The sequence below is a fragment of the Procambarus clarkii genome, chromosome 14 (genome assembly GCF_040958095.1).
Source record: "Procambarus clarkii isolate CNS0578487 chromosome 14, FALCON_Pclarkii_2.0, whole genome shotgun sequence".
NCBI classification, from domain to species: domain Eukaryota; kingdom Metazoa; phylum Arthropoda; class Malacostraca; order Decapoda; family Cambaridae; genus Procambarus; species Procambarus clarkii.
In genome coordinates, this window is record NC_091163.1 from 24,285,644 (window position 1) to 24,308,828 (window position 23,185).

The 23,185-nt window shown below is 37.5% G+C and overlaps 1 protein-coding gene across 1 annotated transcript in view; it reads left to right on the forward strand.

Moving 5' to 3' along the window:
• Positions 1–955: 955 nt before the first annotated feature.
• LOC138364756 (ribonuclease Y-like) overlaps positions 956–23,185 on the forward strand; it is an 81,251-nt gene continuing 59,021 nt past the window's right edge. The window contains exons 1-2 of the mRNA XM_069324725.1: positions 956–1,002; positions 12,015–12,288. Coding sequence (XP_069180826.1) covers positions 956–1,002; positions 12,015–12,288 — 321 coding nt within the window. The remainder of the gene's footprint in view (positions 1,003–12,014; positions 12,289–23,185) is intronic.

Here is a 23,185-nt window from a genome sequence, read left to right on the forward strand (position 1 = left end):
CAGCAGCATATGCATTGATTCCTACCCAAGAATACATGAACAAAATTAGCGACATCCTTAGTGATGACACCAAATTTCAACGAATCACGAGGGACCCCGTAGAAGACCTTAAACGAAAAGTAAACAAAACAATTACTGCAATCAACGCAAAGAGAGGTAGTGTGCATTTCACTAAACTCCAAGGCGACTATGGCTTAGGATATGCCTATGGCAATGTTAAGACACACAAACCAGGTAACCCACTACGCCCAATAATCAGCCAAATACCAACTCCAACCTATCACCTGGCAAAAAGACTTAACGAACTCCTAACTCCATACACTCCAAGGAAGTATAGTCAACAATCATCAGCAGATTTCCTACAATTAATCAAATCTACTCAGCCAGATGGAATCATTGCTTCCCTGGACGTTAAATCCCTATTTACCAAAGTCCCAGTCGACACAACCATAGGAATGTTACTGGACAGAGTATACAGAGACGAGAGCACCCCCAAATTAGACATACCTGAGCCACACTTGAAGTCTTCTCGAAGCATGTACAAAGGAAGCCCCTTCCATCAGTCCACAAGGAGACATGTATCTGCAAATAGACGGAGTAGCAATGGGCTCCCCCTTAGTAGTTTTATTTGCTAATTTTTATATGAGAACCATCGAAGACAGAGTCTTCAGTAGCAGACAAAAACCAACTGTATATTGCCGGTATGTAGATGACATATTCGTCATAGTAAAAGACTCAGATGAACTAATTTATCTAAAAAGCCATCTAGAGAGAGAGTCAGTACTCCGATTTACACATGAAAATAGTGAAAATAACAGTCTGCTATTCTTGGATGTACTAATAACAAAAACAGGAACCTCTTTAAGCACCAACGAATATACTAAGCCCACCAACATAGGATTATGCCTGAACGGTAGAAGTGAGTGCCCCCAAAGATACAAATCCAGCGTTCGCAATGCTTATATTCGTCGAGCGCTTACCCACTGCTCCGAATGGAGCAACGTGAGTAGAGAGTTTGAAAGAGAGTTTGAGTGGACATATATATATATATGTATGTATATATATATATATATATGTATGTATATATATATATATATATGTATGTATATATATATATATATGTTTGTATATATACATATATATATATATATATATATATATATATATATATATATATATATATATATATATATATATATATATATATATATATATATATATATATGTATATATATATATATATATATATATATATATATATATATATATATATATATATATATATATATATATATATGTCGTACCTAATAGCCAGAACGCACTTCTCAGCCTACTATTCAAGGCCCGATTTGCCTAATAAGCCAAGTTTTCATGAATTAATGTTTTTTCGTCTACCTAACCTACCTAACCTAACCTAACCTAGCTTTTTTTGGCTACCTAACCTAACCTTACCTATAAATATAGGTTAGGTTAGGTTAGGTAGGGTTGGTTAGGTTCGGTCATATATCTACGTTAATTTTAACTCCAATAAAAAAAAATTGACCTCATACATAGAGAAAAGGGTTGCTTTATCATTTCATAAGAAAAAAATTATGGTAAATATATTAATTCAGGAAAACTTGGCTTATTAGGCAAATCGGGCCTTGAATAATAGGCTGAGAAGTGAGTTCTGGCTACTAGGTACGACATATATATATATATATATATGTCGTACCTAGTAGCCAGAACTCACTTCTCAGCCTACTATTCAAGGCCCGATTTGCCTAATAAGCCAAGTTTTCCTGAATTAATTTATTTACTATAATTTTTTTCTTATGAAATGATAAAGCAACCCTTTTCTCTATGTATGAGGTCAATTTTTTTTTATTGGAGTTAAAATTAACGTAGATATATGACCGAACCTAACCAACCCTACCTAACCTAACCTAACCTATATTTATAGGTAAGGTTAGGTTAGGTAGCCAAAAAAAGCTAGGTTAGGTTAGGTTAGGTAGGTTAGGTAGACGAAAAAACATTAATTCATGAAAACTTGGCTTATTAGGCAAATCGGGCCTTGAATAGTAGGCTGAGAAGTGCGTTCTGGCTATTAGGTACGACATATATATATATATATATATATATATATATATATATATATATATATATATATATATGTCGTACCTAGTAGCCAGAACTCACTTCTGAGCCTACTATGCAAGGCCCGATTTGCCTAATAAGCCAAGTTTTCATGAATTAATTGCTTTTCGACTACCTAACCTACCTAACCTAACCTAACCTAACTTTTTCGGCTACCTAACCTATAGAGATAGGTTAGGTTAGGTTAGGTAGGGTTGGTTAGGTTCTGTCGTATATCTACGTTAATTTTAACTCCAATAAAAAAAAATTGACCTCTTACATAATGAAATGGGTTGCTTTATCATTTCATAAGAAAAAAATTAGAGAAAATATATTAATTCATGAAAACTTGGCTTATTAGGCAAATCGGGCCTTGCATTGTAGGCTGAAAAGTGAGTTCTGGCTACTAGGTACGACATATATATATATATATATATATATATATATATATATATATATATATATATATATATATATATATATATATATATATATATATATATATATATATGTCGTACCTAGTAGCCAGAACGCACTTCTTGGCCTGCTATTCAAGGCTCGATTTGCCTAATAAGCCAAGTTTTTATGAATTAATTGTTTTTCGACTACCTAACCTACCTGACCTAACCTAACCTAACTTTTTCGGCTACCTAACCTAACCTAACCTAAAAAGATAGGTTAGGTTAGGTTAGGTAGGGTTGGGTAGGTTCGGTCCTATATCTACGTTAATTTTAACTCCAATAAAATAAAATTGACCTCATACATAATGAAATGGGTAGCTTTATCATTTCACAAGAAAAAAATTAGAGAAAATATATTAATTCAGGAAAACTTGGCTTATTAGGCAAATCGGGCCTTGCATAGTAGGCTCAGAAGTGCGTTCTGGCTACTAGGTACGACATATATATATATATATGTATATATATATATATATATATATATATATATATATATATATATATATATATATATATATATATATATATATATATATATATATATATATATATATATATATTGCGATGGTAATCTCTTTCAAGAGAGATTGAGCCTGCTCTTCCCTACATAAAGTTACTTATATATATACAACACTAAGATGCTACCTTCAAGATATGTCTACCAGGAGCACAAAATGTTTTGACCAGAGGGTAAACGTATCCTAAACTCGCCCCCACTCCACACTCCCTCCATGCTGGCTTGTGTTACGAATCTCACTAGGATTCTGCATTACTCTTGATTCTCATATTACTTTATTGTCTTGTTCTTTAATATAGCATCTAGTTGTATGATATAAGATTTGTATGTTATATATATATATTATAGCATGCAGTAGTGTGCATGAGTTACATTATATTGTGTGAGGCTTTTGGTGTTAATTTCTCATGTAGTTTCTCCGTGTGGGCGGTTGACCATATTTGGATATGGCCAGTGTGGGAACATTGTTGTCAATTGAGTGTTTATAGTTTCACCTTAAATTATGCCCATATTTGGTTTCTGTATTATTGTATGGAATGTTGTACCAGTGTTTACTACTCTCTAGTTTACCAATGTTTTGAATATTAGTGCTGCGTTTTATTATTAGATTTTCCACAATGTTTTGTGTGGACGGTTAGTTGATTTTTTGGTAGACGCTTGGCCTGCGGTCCAAGGCGTGGGCAGAAGCGTGGCGGCTGAAGTCGAGTGGAGATGTGTTTTAAGTTAAGTCCTTGGTCACTGTTATTTTAGCCCATATAAATGTTAATTATCTGGTTAGATCATATTGTATATATCTCTCTAATTAATCCATGTCTTAGTGATAGTGCTCATGTCTCAATAAGGAGGTTATTCTATGATTTGCATGCTGAAGAATATTTCTGGTTATTATTGATACATTTAAGTGTTGACATATTGTGCCCCTTAGCATAAATATATTGTTCTCCATTTTTATGAAGTGATTTATATTTACCCCTAGACAGTTGTTGGCAAGGCCGATTTATTATCTTTTATTGCACTGCGGGGAGAAGAACCTTATTTAGTCTCAAGGGTGGTAACAAATGAGGGCCTGTGTCCGGGAGAATAAGCCTTAATTCCCTGTAATGTTGTACAATTAACAGTGCTAATTATTAATAGCAATTGCCTTCCTAGGTACTCTGATTATCTAGTGACACCTAATCAATCCTGTGAAATTATCTGTTCAATCTGAGCTGCTGTGAAAACTCAACGCTTCACGATTTCAGGTAAGTGTTTAGCTTGTGCCAGGGGCCAAGCATAATTTTCAGTGTTGTTTCAAGTGTAAGTTGTGATTATTGAGCCAACCATGGAGGATCAGGTTGCTGCGCTGGTAGATCTGCCAAATTTTGGGAAAATTAAAGACTTAAAGAAGTCTGGTTTGCTATTGCTGGCTGATAGATTGAACATAGCAGTTTCCAGTAAAATGTTGAAAGCGCAAGTGTTAAGAGTGATTGTCACACACTTGGTGGAGGAGGAGAGACTTGAAGAAGAGTGTTTGGGAGAGTTAGAAGAAGAGTCAAGTGACAAGGTGGCAATCTTAAAGTTGGAGTTGGAGACTCAATTAGAATTGGCTAGGCTGGAAGCAGACAAGCAGAGGTTGGAAGCAGACAAGCAGAGGTTAGAGTTGCAGAACCAGACAAAACATCTTGAGTTGGAGGCTCAGTTAAGACTAGCAGAGCAACAAACTAAGCAAACCGAGCAGCAGACTAGACAATTAGAAATTCAGCAGAGTATTGCTGAAAATAATAACAGGTTAGAACAGCAGAGAATTGCAGCAGGGCAAGGTAACACTAGTAATAATCCAGAGAGTACAAATAGTTCTAAGTACAGTAAACATGTAGAATTACCTAAGTTTAATGAAGAAGATCCAGAAATATTTTTCTTGCATTTTAAGAAACTAGCAGTCAGCATGAACTGGCCTGTCGATCAATGGGTTAGCATATTACAAGGACAATTTAAGGGTAAAGCTCAAGAGGTATTTGCATCTTTGCCGGCTGAGAATTCTTTCGATTTTAAATTTGTTCAGCAGAGTATTTTGAATGCTTACCAGCAGATCCCAGAGGCACATAGAATAAAATTTAGAAGTTTAAAAAGAGCACATGACCAGACTATTTCTGATTTTGTAAGAGTAAAATTAAATCACTTTGACAGATGGATTAAAGCACTTAATATTACAGAGTTTGAGACTTTAAGAGACCTCATAGTAACTGAGGAAGTAGTGGGATGTCTACCAGAGAAATTAGCTTTATTTATGGCTGAAAATAAACAAACCACTGATCTTATCAAATTAGCCAAGCTAGCTGATGAACATGAACTACTTACTAAAGTACCTTTCAGAGCACCAATTAACCATTTTAATGCTAGAACTAATCATTATGCTCATAAAAATCATGTTTTCCAGACTCGACCAGCCACTTCACCTTCTCCCCTTAACCCTTCTCCTGTAAAGCCTAAATCTGAGAAACCGACAGGGTTGTCACCCTTAAGTAATGTAGTGATTAAGCCTGCAGTGGGTTCGGCTGTTCCGACCACTAGCAGGTATTGCACGCATTGCAGGAGAAGAGGTCATGTGGTAAATTCATGTTATGCTTTGCACCCTGAGTTGAGACCAACTGGTCTAATTTTGAGTAGGGGTTTGCAAACCATTAATGCCAATGTTGCTCCAGTCATGCCCAAGTGGATGACTAATTTTGATCCATACCTACATTCGGGAACCCTACTATGTACTAGTGGAACCTGGAAACCAGTCCAGTTGTTAAGGGACACTGGTGCTTCCCAGTCTTTAATTTCTCGCCGTGTTCTTACTGATGTTAGCACAGAAGACACTGGAGAGGTAGTGTTATTGCAGGGACTTGGAGGGCATATCCAGCGTGTACCATTAATTAAGGTTAACCTGAATTCTTCTATTACACCAGGTTGGTGCACTGTAGCAGTCAGTGAGCAGTTGCCCATTCCTGGGATTGATATCATTGTAGGTAATGATTTTGACAAGTGTCAATTTAGTGGGACCGATTGTCCTGTTATGTATACTAAACCTAATGCAGTACTGGCTCAATCAGAGGCGGATGATGGTGTCATTTATCCAGCCTGTGTTGTGACCAGATCCATGGGTAAGCAGAATGTGGTAAGTCCTGTTACTACCAAGGTGGATGTTCTCGAGGCCAGGACCCCTTCAGACAGGGAGGTGGAGGTGGATCTTGAAGATACATTTTTAGCTCACATGGATGTCGAGAGTGAGGCCGGTGCCAAAGCCCTAATTTATTCTGACCCAGATGGTCTGGAAGATGTGGCCCAGGTACCAATTCCTTGCCCGCTCGCTCCAGTTGTAGAGTTCCAGACCTTGCGTAAGTTACAGAGTACTGATCCCAGTCTTGCTGAGTGTTATGCAGAAGCAGCCGACTCCATTGATACTTTGGAGGAGAGTACGGGTTATTATTTCAAGGATCAATGTCTGATGAGAAGATGGAGACCATCAGGAACTCCCTCATCAGATGATTGTGAGTCTAAAACCCAGCTCGTTGTGCCAACAGAGTATAGGGAGCAGGTATTGCAAGCTGCTCATGATGACCTGATGGGAGGCCATCAAGGCATTACCAGTATGTATCATAAGATCTGTAAACTTTTTTATTGGCCAAAACTTAAAAAAGATGTTGTCAGATATTGCCACAATTGTGTTGTGTGTCAAACTGTTGGTAAGCCTAATCAGACTGTGCCACGAGCACCATTATACCCTATTGTAGTGCCAGAGGAGCCTTTTACTCATGTGATACTGGATTGTGTCGGACCTTTACCCCGTACCAAATCTGGAAATATGTATATGTTTACCATACTCTGTATGACCACCAGGTTCCCTGAAGCGTATGCTTTACGTAACATTAGAGCATCTACCATTATAAGGCAGTTGGAACGATTTTTCTCACTATTTGGTATGCCCCGTATAATTCAAACTGACAATGGGAGTAATTTTTGTTCCACCACTTTTCAACAATTTTGTAAAACTTATAATATAGCGCACAATTTTTCCAGTCCTTACCATCCTCAGAGTCAGGGGGGAATCGAGCGGTTCCACCAAACTCTCAAGAAAATGTTAAAGGCAACTGGGGAAGATTCACCCAGGCATTGGGATGATAATCTGCCATTTGTTTTATTTGCGGCTAGAGATGGATTGCACAGTGCACTAGGCTGTTCACCATTTGAGCTGGTTTTCGGACATCAGGTGAGAGGACCTTTAAAGATGTTATATGAAAAATTGTTAGGAGATGTTACAGCCAGGCAGAGTGAGCGTTATCTGACGGATGTCCAGAGCAAGCTGTCCAGAACGAGGGAGTTGGCCTTACGACATCTAAGTGAACAACAACAGGTAATGAAGCAGAAACATGACCAGAGGTTCAAGGCCAAACTCAGAGTTTTTGAGCCAGGAGATTTGGTATTGGTCTTGAAGCCTCGTATGGGTACGTCTATGTCTAATAAATTTGCAGGACCGTACCAAGTATTGAAACGTCTTGGGGAAGTTACTTACAAGGTTTGCCATCCCAAGCAGAAACGACAGACCATGAGTGTGCATGTAAACCGGTTGAAGGCTTATTGTGGGCCTAGTGTTGTGGCTTGTTGTGTTGCTGAGGAGGTAATTCCTGAAGAGTCGAGTGTTGCTGAGGAAGATAGTAATATTTGTTTGTTTAATTCCAGTAGTTCCGGGGAAGAATTGTTAAGTCATTTGCAGGATGAGGAGAGAGCAGAGTTCCAGGACCTTTTGGAGGTGTCTTCTAGCTTGTTTGGGGAGGTCCCCACTCAGACTTCTCTCATTACTCACGATATCACCCTGACAAATGTGACTCCAATTCGGCTGCACCCTTATCGAGTGACACCCGAGAAACGTCGTATCATCCAGGAGGAGGTTGATTATCTTCTTCGACATGGGTTCATTAGACCCAGTCAGAGTTCCTGGAGTTCGCCATGTCTATTAGTACCAAAACCAGAAGATAAGTGGAGATTAGTAGTGGACTATAGAAAACTCTACCAGGTAACTGTAGTTGATGTTTATCCTTTACCATTATTGGAAGAATGTGTTGATACTATAGATCATGCTAAATTTGTGTCTAAATTAGACTTATCTAAGGGATATCATCAGATACCTCTTACAGATTTTGCAAGGGAAGTGACAGCATTTATCACTCCTGATGGAGCTTACGAGTTTAATGTCATGCCTTTTGGATTAAGGAATGCTCCAGCCACTTTTCAGAAATTAATGAATTCTTTGTTGAAGGATGTACCAGACTGTAGGGCATATTTGGATGACATTGTGATTTTCAGTAAGAATTGGGTAGATCATATGTCCAGTTTAAAGAAATTGTTTAATGTGTTACAACATGCTAATTTGACTGTCAATATGAAGAAATGTAGTTGGGCTAAAGGAACTATAGTGTATTTAGGACATGAGGTCGGACAAGGAAGGATAGTCCCATTGCACGACAAGATTCAGGCAATTGTGGAGTACCCAGTCCTAACAAATAAGAAGTCTGTGCAAAGATTTATTGGAATGTGTGCGTATTATAGGAGGTATTGTAAAAACTTTTCCATTGTTGCTGCACCCATAACAAATCTTTTAAAGAAACAGGTAAAATTTAAGTGGACGCAGGAGTGTCAGAACTCTTTTCAGAAGTTGAAAGGAATTCTCTCTACTTCACCTGTGCTAGCTAGTCCACAGTATGATAAACCTTTTATTCTTCACATAGACGCTTCAGATTTAGGAGCAGGTGCTGTTTTGTTCCAAGTAGGACCAGATGAGTTAGAACATCCTGTTTATTATTTCTCACGTAAGTTTGACAGGACCAAAATTAATTACTCTGTAGTTGAGAAAGAAGCACTTTGTTTAATACTGGCAGTGAAGAAATTTGAGACATATTTGTCAGGTAATCAAGTGGTAGTATATACAGACCATAATCCATTGACATTTATCAACTCTATGAAGTGTAAAAACCAGAGAATACTTAGATGGTCATGGATTCTGCAAGAATTCAATATTGTAATTCGTCATATTCCTGGGAGGCAAAATGTTATTGCTGATGCCTTATCCAGGGGATTTCCTGTTGCAGTGCCATAATATGTAGTGTTCTATTCATAAGATGTATGAAATTTTTGTATTTTTTTTACTGTGTGAGATTTCATTGCTTTGCACTTGAATTTTAGTCGAAGCATTTTCCTGTTTATTTTCATGTTATATTACATGTTATATTTCATGCAGTCAAAAAAAAAAAAAAAATGAAATCAACCTTCAGTTAATTTCATTTTTTTCTTTGGGGACGGGAGGGATGTTACGAATCTCACTAGGATTCTGCATTACTCTTGATTCTCATATTACTTTATTGTCTTGTTCTTTAATATAGCATCTAGTTGTATGATATAAGATTTGTATGTTATATATATATATATATTATAGCATGCAGTAGTGTGCATGAGTTACATTATATTGTGTGAGGCTTTTGGTGTTAATTTCTCATGTAGTTTCTCCGTGTGGGCGGTTGACCATATTTGGATATGGCCAGTGTGGGAACATTGTTGTCAATTGAGTGTTTATAGTTTCACCTTAAATTATGCCCATATTTGGTTTCTGTATTATTGTATGGAATGTTGTACCAGTGTTTACTACTCTTTAGTTTAACAATGTTTTGAATATTAGTGCTGCGTTTTATTATTAGCTTTTCCACAATGTTTTGTGTGGATGGTTAGTTGATTTTTTGGTAGACGCTTGGCCTGCGGTCCAAGGCGTGGGCAGAAGCGTGGCGGCTGAAGTCGAGTGGAGATGTGTTTTAAGTTAAGTCCTTGGTCACTGTTATTTTAGCCCATATAAATGTTAATTATCTGGTTAGATCATATTGTATATATCTCTCTAATTAATCCATGTCTTAGTGATAGTGCTCATGTCTCAATAAGGAGGTTATTCTATGATTTGCATGCTGAAGAATATTTCTGGTTATTATTGATACATTTAAGTGTTGACATATTGTCCCCCTTAGCATAAATATATTGTTCTCCATTTTTATGAAGTGATTTATATTTACCCCTAGACAGTTGTTGGCAAGGCCGATTTATTATCTTTTATTGCACTGCGGGGAGAAGAACCTTATTTAGTCTCAAGGGTGGTAACAGCTTGCCACCGTCGTCAACCAGCAAACTACCATTCCAGCCTGCCTGCTTCTGATTGGTGACCCGCCGACTGCACACCTGCACCTCTGCACCTCAGCGCCCTCTACCTAGTCGATGTCTGGGCTTGAACCAGCCATTGAAGTTAGAATATCTTGTGCTCTCAAGCAGAAAACAACTAACTGATATACGCTCTGTCTATCAGGTGGATGTTTCTCAGCTAGCACTTTATTCTCAGCACCTGTTTATTTCATTTTGTCTTTATTTTATTCCTAGAGTAACGTCATCCCTGTTCCTAATTTTTATGTTATATTTTTACTTGTTTGTTTGCACTGTACATAGCCAAGGGATCCTCTTTGTTCATAATTTGTCTTCAATTTAATTAAAGTTTCATTGTTCATACTATGTGTTTTGCATGTCTTCCCTTACTTTACCACAGACAACAGCCAAGCAGTCTTTTTTTTTTGTAAATGTGATAGGCATTGACACCAGCCATTAGGATGACTGCCGAATATCTACACTCCCTCATTTTCCCATAACATTTAATGGGGGCCTGTCCGGGAGCTTCACTCAGGTACTAGTACCAGAACATCAATTTGTGGTAAGTGTACTTGGCTTTGATACAGTTGCTTTTCAATATTTCCATTACTTTTAATATTTATATGGTGCTGGGCATTTTGTGCTTTCCGAGGGTAGCATATTGTGAGTGTCGGATAACTTTGGATTACGTGGTGACTGTAGGTCGCAGTCATTCTGTTAATTGGTCATCCCTCCCTCAGTGTTATTACTCGTGTTTTCCACCTTTTGTCCCTAGGATATTTATCAATCTTAGACAGATCCTCATTTTGGTACCCTGGTACTTTGATTTGTCTTTGGGTCAAAGCACCCTATCTTCTGCAATCCAGCCAAAGGAGGATACAGAGGGCCATAGTTCGTCTAGCACGGACTACATTGCTGAGTTGGGACCTCAACAGCAGTTCTCGTCACCAGTTGACACTCGCACCCCTACACGTTGGTCAGAGATGATGATATTTACTTAGGTAGGGAATTAGCTATCTTTTTTCAGAGCACAAAGTTCGCTAATTCTGTAAGTATCATATTTCATTTAGTGGGAAAACCCTTGCTTCTGTCCTATAGAGACTCGGCAAGGCATGCCTACATTCTTGGACTACCTTATTCACTTTTGAAACAATTGAATGTTTCATTTGTTTTAGAAACTATCAGTTTCATTTATTTAGTAGGATTTTCTTGCCCTTATTCTCTTACATTGAGTACCGGGTACAAGATTTCCTGCGCTTTTGATTGACTAATCATTTACCATACTAAAATTAACGTTAATTGTTAACGATTAAATTTCCACAGGATAGTTACCAGTTGCCACGTCATCCTGTTACTGACACTTTCAATATCACAAGTATATTCATTGTACATTTATTTGCTATTTTCACAATGTTTCGTCTCCCAGCTTTTCGTAATGATCCAGTAGGTGAAATAGGGAACTTAAGTCGTGCCAAGAGGACCGAATTACAAACTCTTGCACACGAGTATCAACTAGATGTTCCCCATGGAGCCAACAAACATGACTTGCACAATTTAATATTGGATCACCTCTTAGATGAAGGAAAGATAGACTCTGAAACTTACGAAAATTATTCTATTGCAGATAGACATGCTCTGGCAACTATGAAGCTAAAGCTCGAACTTGCGAAAATCGAGCGGGAACAACAAAGAGAAACTCTACAATAACAAAAAGAAGCTCTACAAATAAGGGAAAGAGAGGCTGCCATAAAGAAAGAAGAACAGGGACGTGAAGCCACCCTCAAGGAACGAGAGGCTGCCCTCAGGAAAGAAGAAAGGGAACAAGAGGCTGCCTTACTCCGTGAGAGGGAGAGGGAGCAGCTTGAAGCAAGAAAACGTGACCTGGAGATACAACGGGAGTACAGTAAACAGCAAGCTGATCGTGCTCTCGAATACCGTCGACAAGAACTCGCGTTGGAAACTACACACCACACTCAGCGCCAACAAGCTACAGCTAGTCTTCCCGTAAGTTTCAATGCCTCCCATGCAAGTAAGTTAATGCCACCATTCGTTGAGACAGAGATCGATGTATTTTTCACCACTTTTGAGACCCTAGCTAAAAAACTTAGCTGGCCTGCAGAGCAATGGTCTACCCTTCTCAGAGTGCATCTCACAGGTAGAGCTGCGGTTACTTACAGTACCTTAGCGTCTGAGAATGAATACCAAACCCTGAAGCAAGCAGTTTTGGACGCCTACCTTCTCTCCACCGAAAGCTACAGACGAAAATTCCGTGATTATCTAAAGGCAAGTACCACCACCTTTTTAGAATTTGCCAATACAAAGAAAAGATATTTCATGAAATGGCTGGAAGCCGCCCATGTCTCTACATTTTCAGAACTTGTCAACCTCCTTCTAGCTGAGGAATTCTTGAGACGTGTTCCCCCTTCCATCCGTTTATATTTAACAGATAAAGAAGAAACCTACTACATCAGATGTGCGAAGTCGGCTGACACCTACAGCCTCATACACCGGCTAACACCAGGTCCACCTTCCAGTAAGAAGTCTTGGTATAGTTATGATAAAGTGAGTACCAATCATGCGAGCTCTCAATTGTATTGTAAGTATTGCAAACTCTATGGACATACCATGGATAAATGTGGTAAAGCTCAATACAAAGGCAACAATGAAACTACTAAACCCAAACCGACTCCTCCTAAGTCCGGTAAGCCTGTGATGAATGTTGGTGTTCCTGTTAATGATCTTTCTCTCTTCAGCAAACACATGTATCCTGGAACCGTCTCTACCAACGGTACAGATTCGGAGGGACGTTTCAAATTGAAGATCTTGAAGGACAGCCGCTCTTCAGTCAATAATATTGAAATCGGCTGTGCCTAACATCACCTCCACCGGGGAAACCGTCCTTATCACTGACCTCACTGCTACCACTCCGTATCCACTCGCCAAAGTCCACCTGGATTGTCCTTTCGTGACCGGTGAAGTCCAAGTTGCCATCAGGGAAAAGCCTTTTCCCTGATGGCGACTAAACTAAAGTCTTTGAAAATGTAATAAGTTATTACGAAACGCGTTCAAGTGTCGCGTCAGACTAGAAATAAAAATGAATTTTGGAGAATTGATTTTTCAATTACCATCAACAGTGAAAAGAACCATAAGAAATATTGAGAAAATTCGTGTTAGAATTATTAATTTTACTTTTTTGGTCATATTTAATAATATATGTCTACAGGAAAGACTGCTACCAAAATATACTAATATAAATATATATATATATATATATATATATATATATATATATATATATATATATATATATATATATATGTATATATATATGTCGTACCTAGTAGCCAGAACTCACTTTTCAGCCTACAATGCAAGGCCCGATTTGCCTAATAAGCCAAGTTTTCATGAATTAATATATTTTCTCTAAATTTTTTCTTATGAAATGATAAAGCAACCCATTTCATTATGTAAGAGGTCAATTTTTTTTTATTGGAGGTAAAATTAACGTAGATATATGACCGAACCTAACCAACCCTACCTAACCTAACCTAACCTATCTTTATAGGTTAGGTTAGGTTAGGTAGCCGAAAAAGTTAGGTTAGGTTAGGTTAGGTAGGTTAGGTAGTCGAAAAGCAATTAATTCATGAAAACTTGGCTTATTAGGCAAATCGGGCCTTGCATAGTAGGCTGAGAAGTGCGTTCTGGCTACTAGGTACGACATATATATATATATATATATATATATATATATATGTATATATATATATATATATATATATATATATATATATATATATATATATATATATATATATACATATATATATATATATATATATATATGTATATATATATATATATATATATATATATATATATATATATATATATATATATATATATATATATACATATATATATATATATATATATATATATATATATATATATATATGTCGTACCTAGTAGCCAGAACGCACTTCTCAGCCTACTATGCAAGGCTCGATTTGCCTAATAAGCCAAGTTTTCATGAATTAATGTTTTTTCGACTACCTAACCTACCTAACCTAACCTAACCTAACTTTTTCGGCTACCTAACCGAACCTAACCTATAGAGATAGGTTAGGTTAGGTTAGGTAGGGTTGGTTAGGTTCGGTCATATATCTACGTTAATTGTAACTCCAATAAAAAAAAAATTACCTCATACATAATGAAATGGGTAGCTTTATCATTTCATAAGAACAAAATTAGAGAAAATATATTAATTCAGGAAAACTTGGCTTATTAGGCAAATCGGGCCGTGCATAGTAGGCTCAAAAGTGCGTTCTGGCTACTAGGTACGACATATATATATATATATATATATATATATATATATATATATATATATCAACAAGCTGGTGTTGACTTCTTAATGTGTAGTGCCTCGCAGATATCAAGCCGCCTGCTATCGCTGTATCTATCAATGATTTCCGTGTTTTTTGTTAAGACTTCTCTGGTGATGGAAGAGAAGTCTTCTTCTTCCTTAATGGAGCCCTGTTGCTTATGCATCGTTAATCGCCTGGAAAGAGATGTTGTTGTCTTGCCTATATACTGAGTTCTTTGAGGCTTACAGTCCCCAAGTGGGCATTTGAAGGCATAGACGACATTGGTGTCTTTCAAAGCGTTCTGCTTTGTGTCTGGAGAGTTTCTCATGAGTAGGTTGGCAGTTTTCTTGGTTTTATAGTAAATTGTCAATTGTATCTTCTGATTTTTGTCTGTAGGGATAGATACAGCGATAGCAGGCGGCTTGATATCTGCGAGGCATTACACATTAAGAGGTCAACACCAGCAATCAACAGCCAATTAATGCAGAACTATATTCTACCCATTTCAAGACTCCGCACCAATATAGAAGCATCAAGAAATATGGGCCAATGGGCCCTTTGCATTTACTTCCATTCTTTTCCTTTAACTTTACCCAATATTACCCAATATTTTGTGTTCTATCTTGTGTTGAATGTTTGTTTTCGCCTCATCCAAAACTGTTGTAACATATCACCTCACCCAAATGCAGGTATATAAAATGAAAAGCCGTTTGAATTATAGCATAGTAAGAAATCTGTATAGTGTTTGCAGGTTATAGTTGTGTGTGTGTAAACTAAAGTCTTTGAAAATGTAATAAGTTATTACGAAACGCATTCAAGTGTCGCGTCAGACTAGAAATAAAAATGAATGTTGGAGAACTGATTTTTCAATTACCATCGACAGTAAAAAGTAACATAAGAAATATTGAGAAAATTCGTGTTAGAATTATTAATCTTACTTTTTCGGTCATATTTAATAATATATGTCTACAGGAAAGACTGCTACCAAAATATACTAATATTAAAACGCATGACCCAGCAGCAAGGAATCAAGCCTTCACGATAAAATATCGCCAAGATCTGATTCGAAATCAGATACACAAGCAGAAAATGAAATCAAAGACAACAAAACACAACTACTTCATGCTACAAACCAATGGAGAAACAGCAACATCGACGAAAGTCTCCGTACTAGCATCGAGCAATACCTCGACATCCTCACAGATCGACATCACCTCAGCACCGAAACCAGGATAATCAAGAAACTAACATTATATGGAGGACCTTTGGCAATTCCACGACCGAACGACGGCTTCCTGAACCTTGCAGGAATCAACCTCACTGAGGACCAAGTCACTCTCCTAAATCTGGGTATAAACTGTCATGTTATGTCCAGACCAAGTGAGATAGCTCGGAAAGTGGAGTTGGAAATACTGTTGGACGACATATTCGACCTCGAGACACAAAAGAAGGTCACCACCAAGGACACCTTACAAGCAGAACTTATCGCAGAAGGAGGAAAGAATCGAGGCAACTACAGAAGCACCATGCTGTTCCCCGAGCTCAAAGCGGCAGCTAAGAGCCTTCATGAGAACAAGGAGATAGTCGTCAGGAGAGGTGACAAGTCGCCAATATACGTCATTCTTAAAAAAGACGAATATCCGGCGAAAATGAACCTCATACTCTCTGACCAAACTAAATTCCAAAGGGTAACGAAGGACACTACAGCCGAATTGAAAGCAAAGGTCAACAAATTGATCGAAACTGTGAACGCCAAGAAATCCGGACTCCACCTGCCAAAGATTATTGGGAAATACAAACCTGGATAAGTGTATGGAAATGTCAGGACACACAAGCGTGGAAACCCACTTCTGCCAATCATCAGCCAGATACCCACACCTACGTACAGACTGGCAAAGCGACTCAACGGCTTGCTGACTCCTTATGTCCCTTGCGCCTTCAGCCTGAAGTCTCCAAAGGAATTTGTTGACTTACTGCGGGGAACACGGGCCACAGGGATAAGAGCCTCGTTGGACATTGAATCACTGTTTACCAATGTACCTGTGGATGAAACAATCGGGATGATAGCGGACAGAGTGTATCGTGATCCGGCCTGTACTCCTCTTGACATACCAGAAAACATTCTAAGGAAACTACTCCAAGCTTGTACTAAAGAGGCACTCTTCTTGAGCCCGGATGGGCACATGTATAAGCAAGTAGATGGGGTCGCTATGGGTTCTCCCCTAGGTGTCCTGTTTGCGAACTTCTACATGGGCACCATCGAACAAAAGGTCTTAGTCGACATGAACTTGAAACACGCCATATACTGCAGGTATGTTGACGACATTTTTACACAGGTACCTGATGTCAGACATCTGCAGGAGCTGAAGGAGGCACTTGAGCGGAATTCTGTGTTGCGTTTCACTTACGAGATGGAGAAGGATGGGAAGCTGCCCTTTCTAGATGTAACAGTCATGGAAAGGAGCGGAGGTTTCCACACTGCAGTCTACAATAAGGAAACAAACATAGGAATGTGCTTCAATGCCAACAGTGACTGCCCAGACAGGTAAAAGAGGAGTGTTGTTAACGCTTATGTCGACTGTGCTCTCAGCCACAGCTCAGGATGGAAGCAAGTCGATGAAGAACTCTGTAGGGTAGGGCAGGTCCTAGTCAACAACGGCTTCTCCAATGGTTTCGTTGAAGACATCATAAGAAGGAAGGTGAAACGCCATGCAACCTCTGAAGAGACAACTAACACAATACCTGTACCCTCTATTAGACTATTTTACAGGAACTTCTTTTCCACAGCTCATAAAACGGAGGAAAGGGTTCTGATAGATATTGTTAATAGAAACGTTATCCCTACAGACAAAAATCAGAAGATACAATGGACGATTTACTATAAAACCAAGTAAACTGCCAACCTACTCATGAGGAACTCTCCAGACACAAAGCAGAACGCTTTGAAAGAGACCAATGTCGTCTATGCTTTCAAATGCCCACTTGGGGACTGTAAGCCTCAAAGAACTCAGTATATAGGCAAGACGACAACATCTCTTTTCAGGCGATTAACGATGCATAAGCAACAGGGCTCCATTAAGAACATATAATCTCTTCCCGCAACCAGACCATCACCAGAGAAGTCTTAACAAAAAACACGGAAATCATCGATAGATACAGCGATAGCAGGCGGCTTGATATCTGCGAGGCACTACACATTAAGAAGTCAACACCAGCAATCAACAGCCAATTAATGCAGAACTATATTCTACCCACTACAAGACTCCGCACCAATATAGAAGCATCAAGAAATATGGGCCCGATTTGCCTAATAGGCCGAGTGATTTGCTTTATTTTCAATAAATTGTTTCCAATTAGTATATTTGAATTATTATTATATTATATTAAGAACATAAATTATTTACTTAATTTTGATAGTTTAGGTTAGGTAAGATAGGTTCGGTCATATATCTACGTTAGTTTTAACTTAAATTAAAAAAAAACTTAACTCATACATAATGAAATGATTGCCTTTATGATTTCATAAGAAAACAATATGAAAAATATATAAATTCAGGAAAACTTGGCTTATTAGGTAAATCGGGCCTTGCATAGTAGGCCAAGTACTGCGGTCTGGCTACTAAGTACAACATATATATATATATATATATATATATATATATATATATATATATATAAATATATATATATATATATATATATATATATATATATATATATATAAATATATATATATATATATATATATGTGTGTGTATATCACAAAAATAAACAAATATATATATATATATATATATATATATATATATATATATATATATATATATATATATATATATGTCGTACCTAGTAGCCAGAACTCACTTCTGAGCCTACTATGCAAGGCCCGATTTGCCTAATAAGCCAAGTTTTCATGAATTAATTGCTTTTCGACTACCTAACCTACCTAACCTAACCTAACCTAACTTTTTCGGCTACCTAACCTAACCTAACCTATAGAGATAGGTTAGGTTAGGTTAGGTAGGGTTGGTTAGGTTCTGTCATATATCTACGTTAATTTTAACTCCAATAAAAAAAAATTGACCTTTTACATAATGAAATGGGTTGCTTTATCATTTCATAAGAAAAAAATTAGAGAAAAAATATTAATTCATGAAAACTTGGCTTATTAGGCAAATCGGGCCTTGCATTGTAGGCTGAAAAGTGAGTTCTGGCTACTAGGTACGACATATATATATATATATATATATATATATATATATATATATATATATATATATATATATATATATATATATATATATATATATATATATATATATATATGTCGTACCTAGTAGCCAGAACGCACTTCTCAGCCTACTATGCAAGGCCCGATTTGCCTAATAAGCCAAGTTTTCATGAATTAATTGTTTTTCGACCACCTAACCTACCTAACCTAACCTAACCTAACTTTTTCTGCTACCTAACCCAACCTAAACTATAAAGATAGGTTAGGTTAGGTTAGGTAGGGTTGGTTAGGTTCGGTCATATATGTACGTTAATTTTAACTATAATAAAAAAAAATTGACCTCATACATAATGAAATGGTTAGCTTTATCACTTCATAAGAAAAAAATTAGAGAAAATATATTAATTCAGGAAAACTTGGCTTATTAGGCAAAACGGGCCTTGCATAGTAGGCCGAGAAGTGCGTTCTGGCTACTAGGTACGACATATATATATATATATATATATATATATATATATATATATATATATATATATATATATATATATATATATATATGTCGTACCTAATAGCCAGAACACACTTCTCAGCCTACTATGCAAGGCCCGATTTGCCTAATAAGCCAAGTTTTCATGAATTAATGCTTTTTCGACTACCTAACCTACCTAACCCAACCTAACCTAACTTTTCCGGCTACCTAACCTAACCTAACCTATAAAGATAGGTTAGGTTAGGTTAGGTAGGGTTGGTTAGGTTCGGTCGTATATCTGCGTTAATTTTAACTCCAATAAAAAAAAATTGACCTCATACATAATGAAATGGGTAGCTTTATCATTTCATAAGAAAAAAATTAGAAAAAATATATTAATTCAGGAAAACTTGGCTTATTAGGCAAATCGGGCCTTGAATAGTAGGCCAAAAAGTGAGTTCTGGCTACTAGGTACGACATATATATATATATATATATATATATATATATATATATATATATATATATATATATATATATATATATATATATATATATATATATATATATATAAAAGCCAAGTTTTCCTGAATTAATATATTTTTTCTAATTTTTTTCTTATGAAATGATAAAGCTACCCATTTCATTATGTATGAGGTCAATTTTTTTTTATTGGAGTTAAAATTAACGCAGATATACGACCGAACCTATAGGTACCTAATAGCCAGAACGACCTTCTCAGCTTACTATGCAAGGCTCGATTTGCCTAATAAGCCAAGTTTTCATGAATTAATTGTTTTTCGACTACCTAACCTAACCTAACTTAACTTTTTCGGCTACCTAACCTAACCTAACCTAAAAAGATTGGTTGGGTTAGGTTAGGTAGGGTTGGTTAGGTTCGGTCATATATCTACGCTAATTTTAACTCCAATAAAAAAAAATTGACCTCATACATAATGAAATGGGTAGCTTTATCATTTCATATGGAAAAAATTAGAGAAAATATATTAATTCAGGAAAACTTGGCTTATTAGGCAAATCGGGCCTTGCAAAGTAGGCAGAGAAGTACGTTCTGGCTATTAGGTACGACATATATATATATATATATATATATATATATATATATATATATATATATATATATATATATATATATATATATATATATATATATATTTATATATATATATATATATTGTCGGGATTACTCTAAATCTCGGACTTAAATCTTGGCAATATCGCCAATGTCGAGGTGTCTCTTCCTCTCACCAGTCACCACCAAGTACTAGTAATGGTAACTTTTACTTACTGTAGCCCTGCGGGTCTTCACTCCATCCTCGAGGTGCCACTGTTCACCTGTAGAGTTTCCCAGTCTAACTCCGGCCGGCCTTATAGCCTGAAGACGAGTTGGAACACGATCACTTCTCTCTAGAACGTGTGCCCGCCCCGACAAAGGGCTCTACTGCTAACTGAAAGGTCGCCAACTGGTGTTCTCCGTGTCCAGTAACACGTCAGTGGTATTGTGGAATTGTGGTAGTAGTGGCAGAGAGCACACTAAATAAAACTGGTAAAGGCAGGTATATATCTCAATCACTCTCTCTCTTTCAATGGACTCAATAGCAACAAGTAATGGAGGGATAACACAAACACGAAGGTGGTTTTGAATTTTACTTAAAATATTAAAGTATTATCGCTCTGGATCAACAACAAGGCAACAAAGTACATGACAGCAAATCGCTCCCTCTTCATAATCTGAAACACTACGCGACGGCAACACTCCCCCACCACCGAACATTCCCAGCTGCCACGTCCCCTCACTGTATATTCTCTCTGTACTTGTTGTCCTGGCGTTAAGCGCTTATTTCTTCAAATTCACATTATCCAAAATATTGGCAATCAACACAGTAATCACGACAATGGTAGTAAACACCATAAATTACTATACTGCCAATAAACACAGTAAATCACTGTACTGCCAATAAACACAGTAACTCGCTGTACTGACATTAAACACAGTAGATCATTTCAATGGCAATAAACATAGTAACTCACTGTAATGGCATTAAACACAGTAGATCACAATATGGGCCCCAAACACAGTAAATTCTTTCAATGGCAATAAACACAGTAAATCACTGTACACATGAATATACTATTCAATACTCCAGCACATATATATATATATATATATATATATATATATATATATATATATATATATATATATATATATATATATATATATATATATATATATATATATAGATCATTTCATCAATATTAGTAATAATGAGTCAATACAGGCACACAGCCTTACACCAATAACTGGTACATTTATATATATATATATATATATATATATATATATATATATATATATATATATATATATATATATATATATATATATATATATATATATATATATATATTCTCTGACACAAACTTATAATATTAATGTCACATGAATGTAAATGTCCTCGACACAGCAAACTCTTCGATAAATCACAGGTGCACTCACACACCACATATATATTTCGCGAGAGCTCTCTACAGCATCTCTCTGCACAACTGTGCCTTACTATGACATAGACATTGGTGAGCCTTGCTCACGACATAGAAGATACTCTGGCTAAATAGCTGACTAAAGGGGAATGAGGAGGGAAAACTGAATTACCTACTTCCACCTCAATGATGTGGACTTGTCCTCTGTTGAGAGTTGAATTGTAGCTCCTGGTCCCAGCTCTCGACTCCTTGTAGGGCCCCCCCCCCCACACACACACTGATGCTCTCTCCAGGAACCCAATCAACACTCGAAAACGTGTCTTCACCGTGCTCTATCCTCTGCAGGTTTGTGCTCCTCCACAACCTCTTGAAGGGCTGGAGTCGGTCTCCTGGCCGTCGACTTCTCCTCACAACTACGTCTGCAGTCCTTTCTCTCGGCTGCCGTCGTTCTGATTCCCAGTAAGGATCGTTCTTCTCCTGCCTCTCGGTGGATTGGCCCAGCCGCTACGTCGTCACCTAAACTGGTGAAAGTGCACAGTCGTCCCGGACGTCACTGCTCAGACTTCACTTCTTGCAACACACCTGTCATTGGAGCACTTGCTCATTTCTCGTCAATTCCTTCTTCGGTCCAACACATGGAATAAAGGAAGACCTCACAGGGTGCTTACAGACTACAGGATGATGCATAAAATCCACCAGAGCGGGGCAAAACTGTCAGACTGACAGGACCCCAGATCGCACGTCCAACCTCCTTGACGTGTCATGTCAAACTCCTGGGCGCCACGGCCCGCGCCGTCCGGACCCCCCCGGCACTCGTGACGTCATACTTGCCAGGGGCCTTTCTCATTGGCTCCCCGTGCCACGTCACTGTTCTTGACCAGTCTGGTGCCACTGACGTCATAACGTTTTGGCGGTAAAATGTAGGGGCTGGCGCCATCTTGCGTCCTACAGGGCCTAAACCACTGGCCAAAACACTCTTCTTTTGCCAATTTCTCGCCAACACGAGAACACTCCATGCTCCCACATATGTAAAATTGTCCCCTGGAACGTAGAGAACGTTCGGGTAAAGTGGATATGACTCTTATAGCTGGCATGGGGGAAATATAAGGGGGGGGGGGACACCGTCACAATATATATATATATATATATATATATATATATATATATATATATATATATATATATATATATATATATATATATATATATATATATACATATATGTCGTACCTAGTAGCCAGAACGCACTTCTCAGCCTACTATGCAAGGAGTCACTTATGTCCCCTTATGTCCCTTGCGCCTTCAGCCTGAAGTCTCTAAAGGAATTTG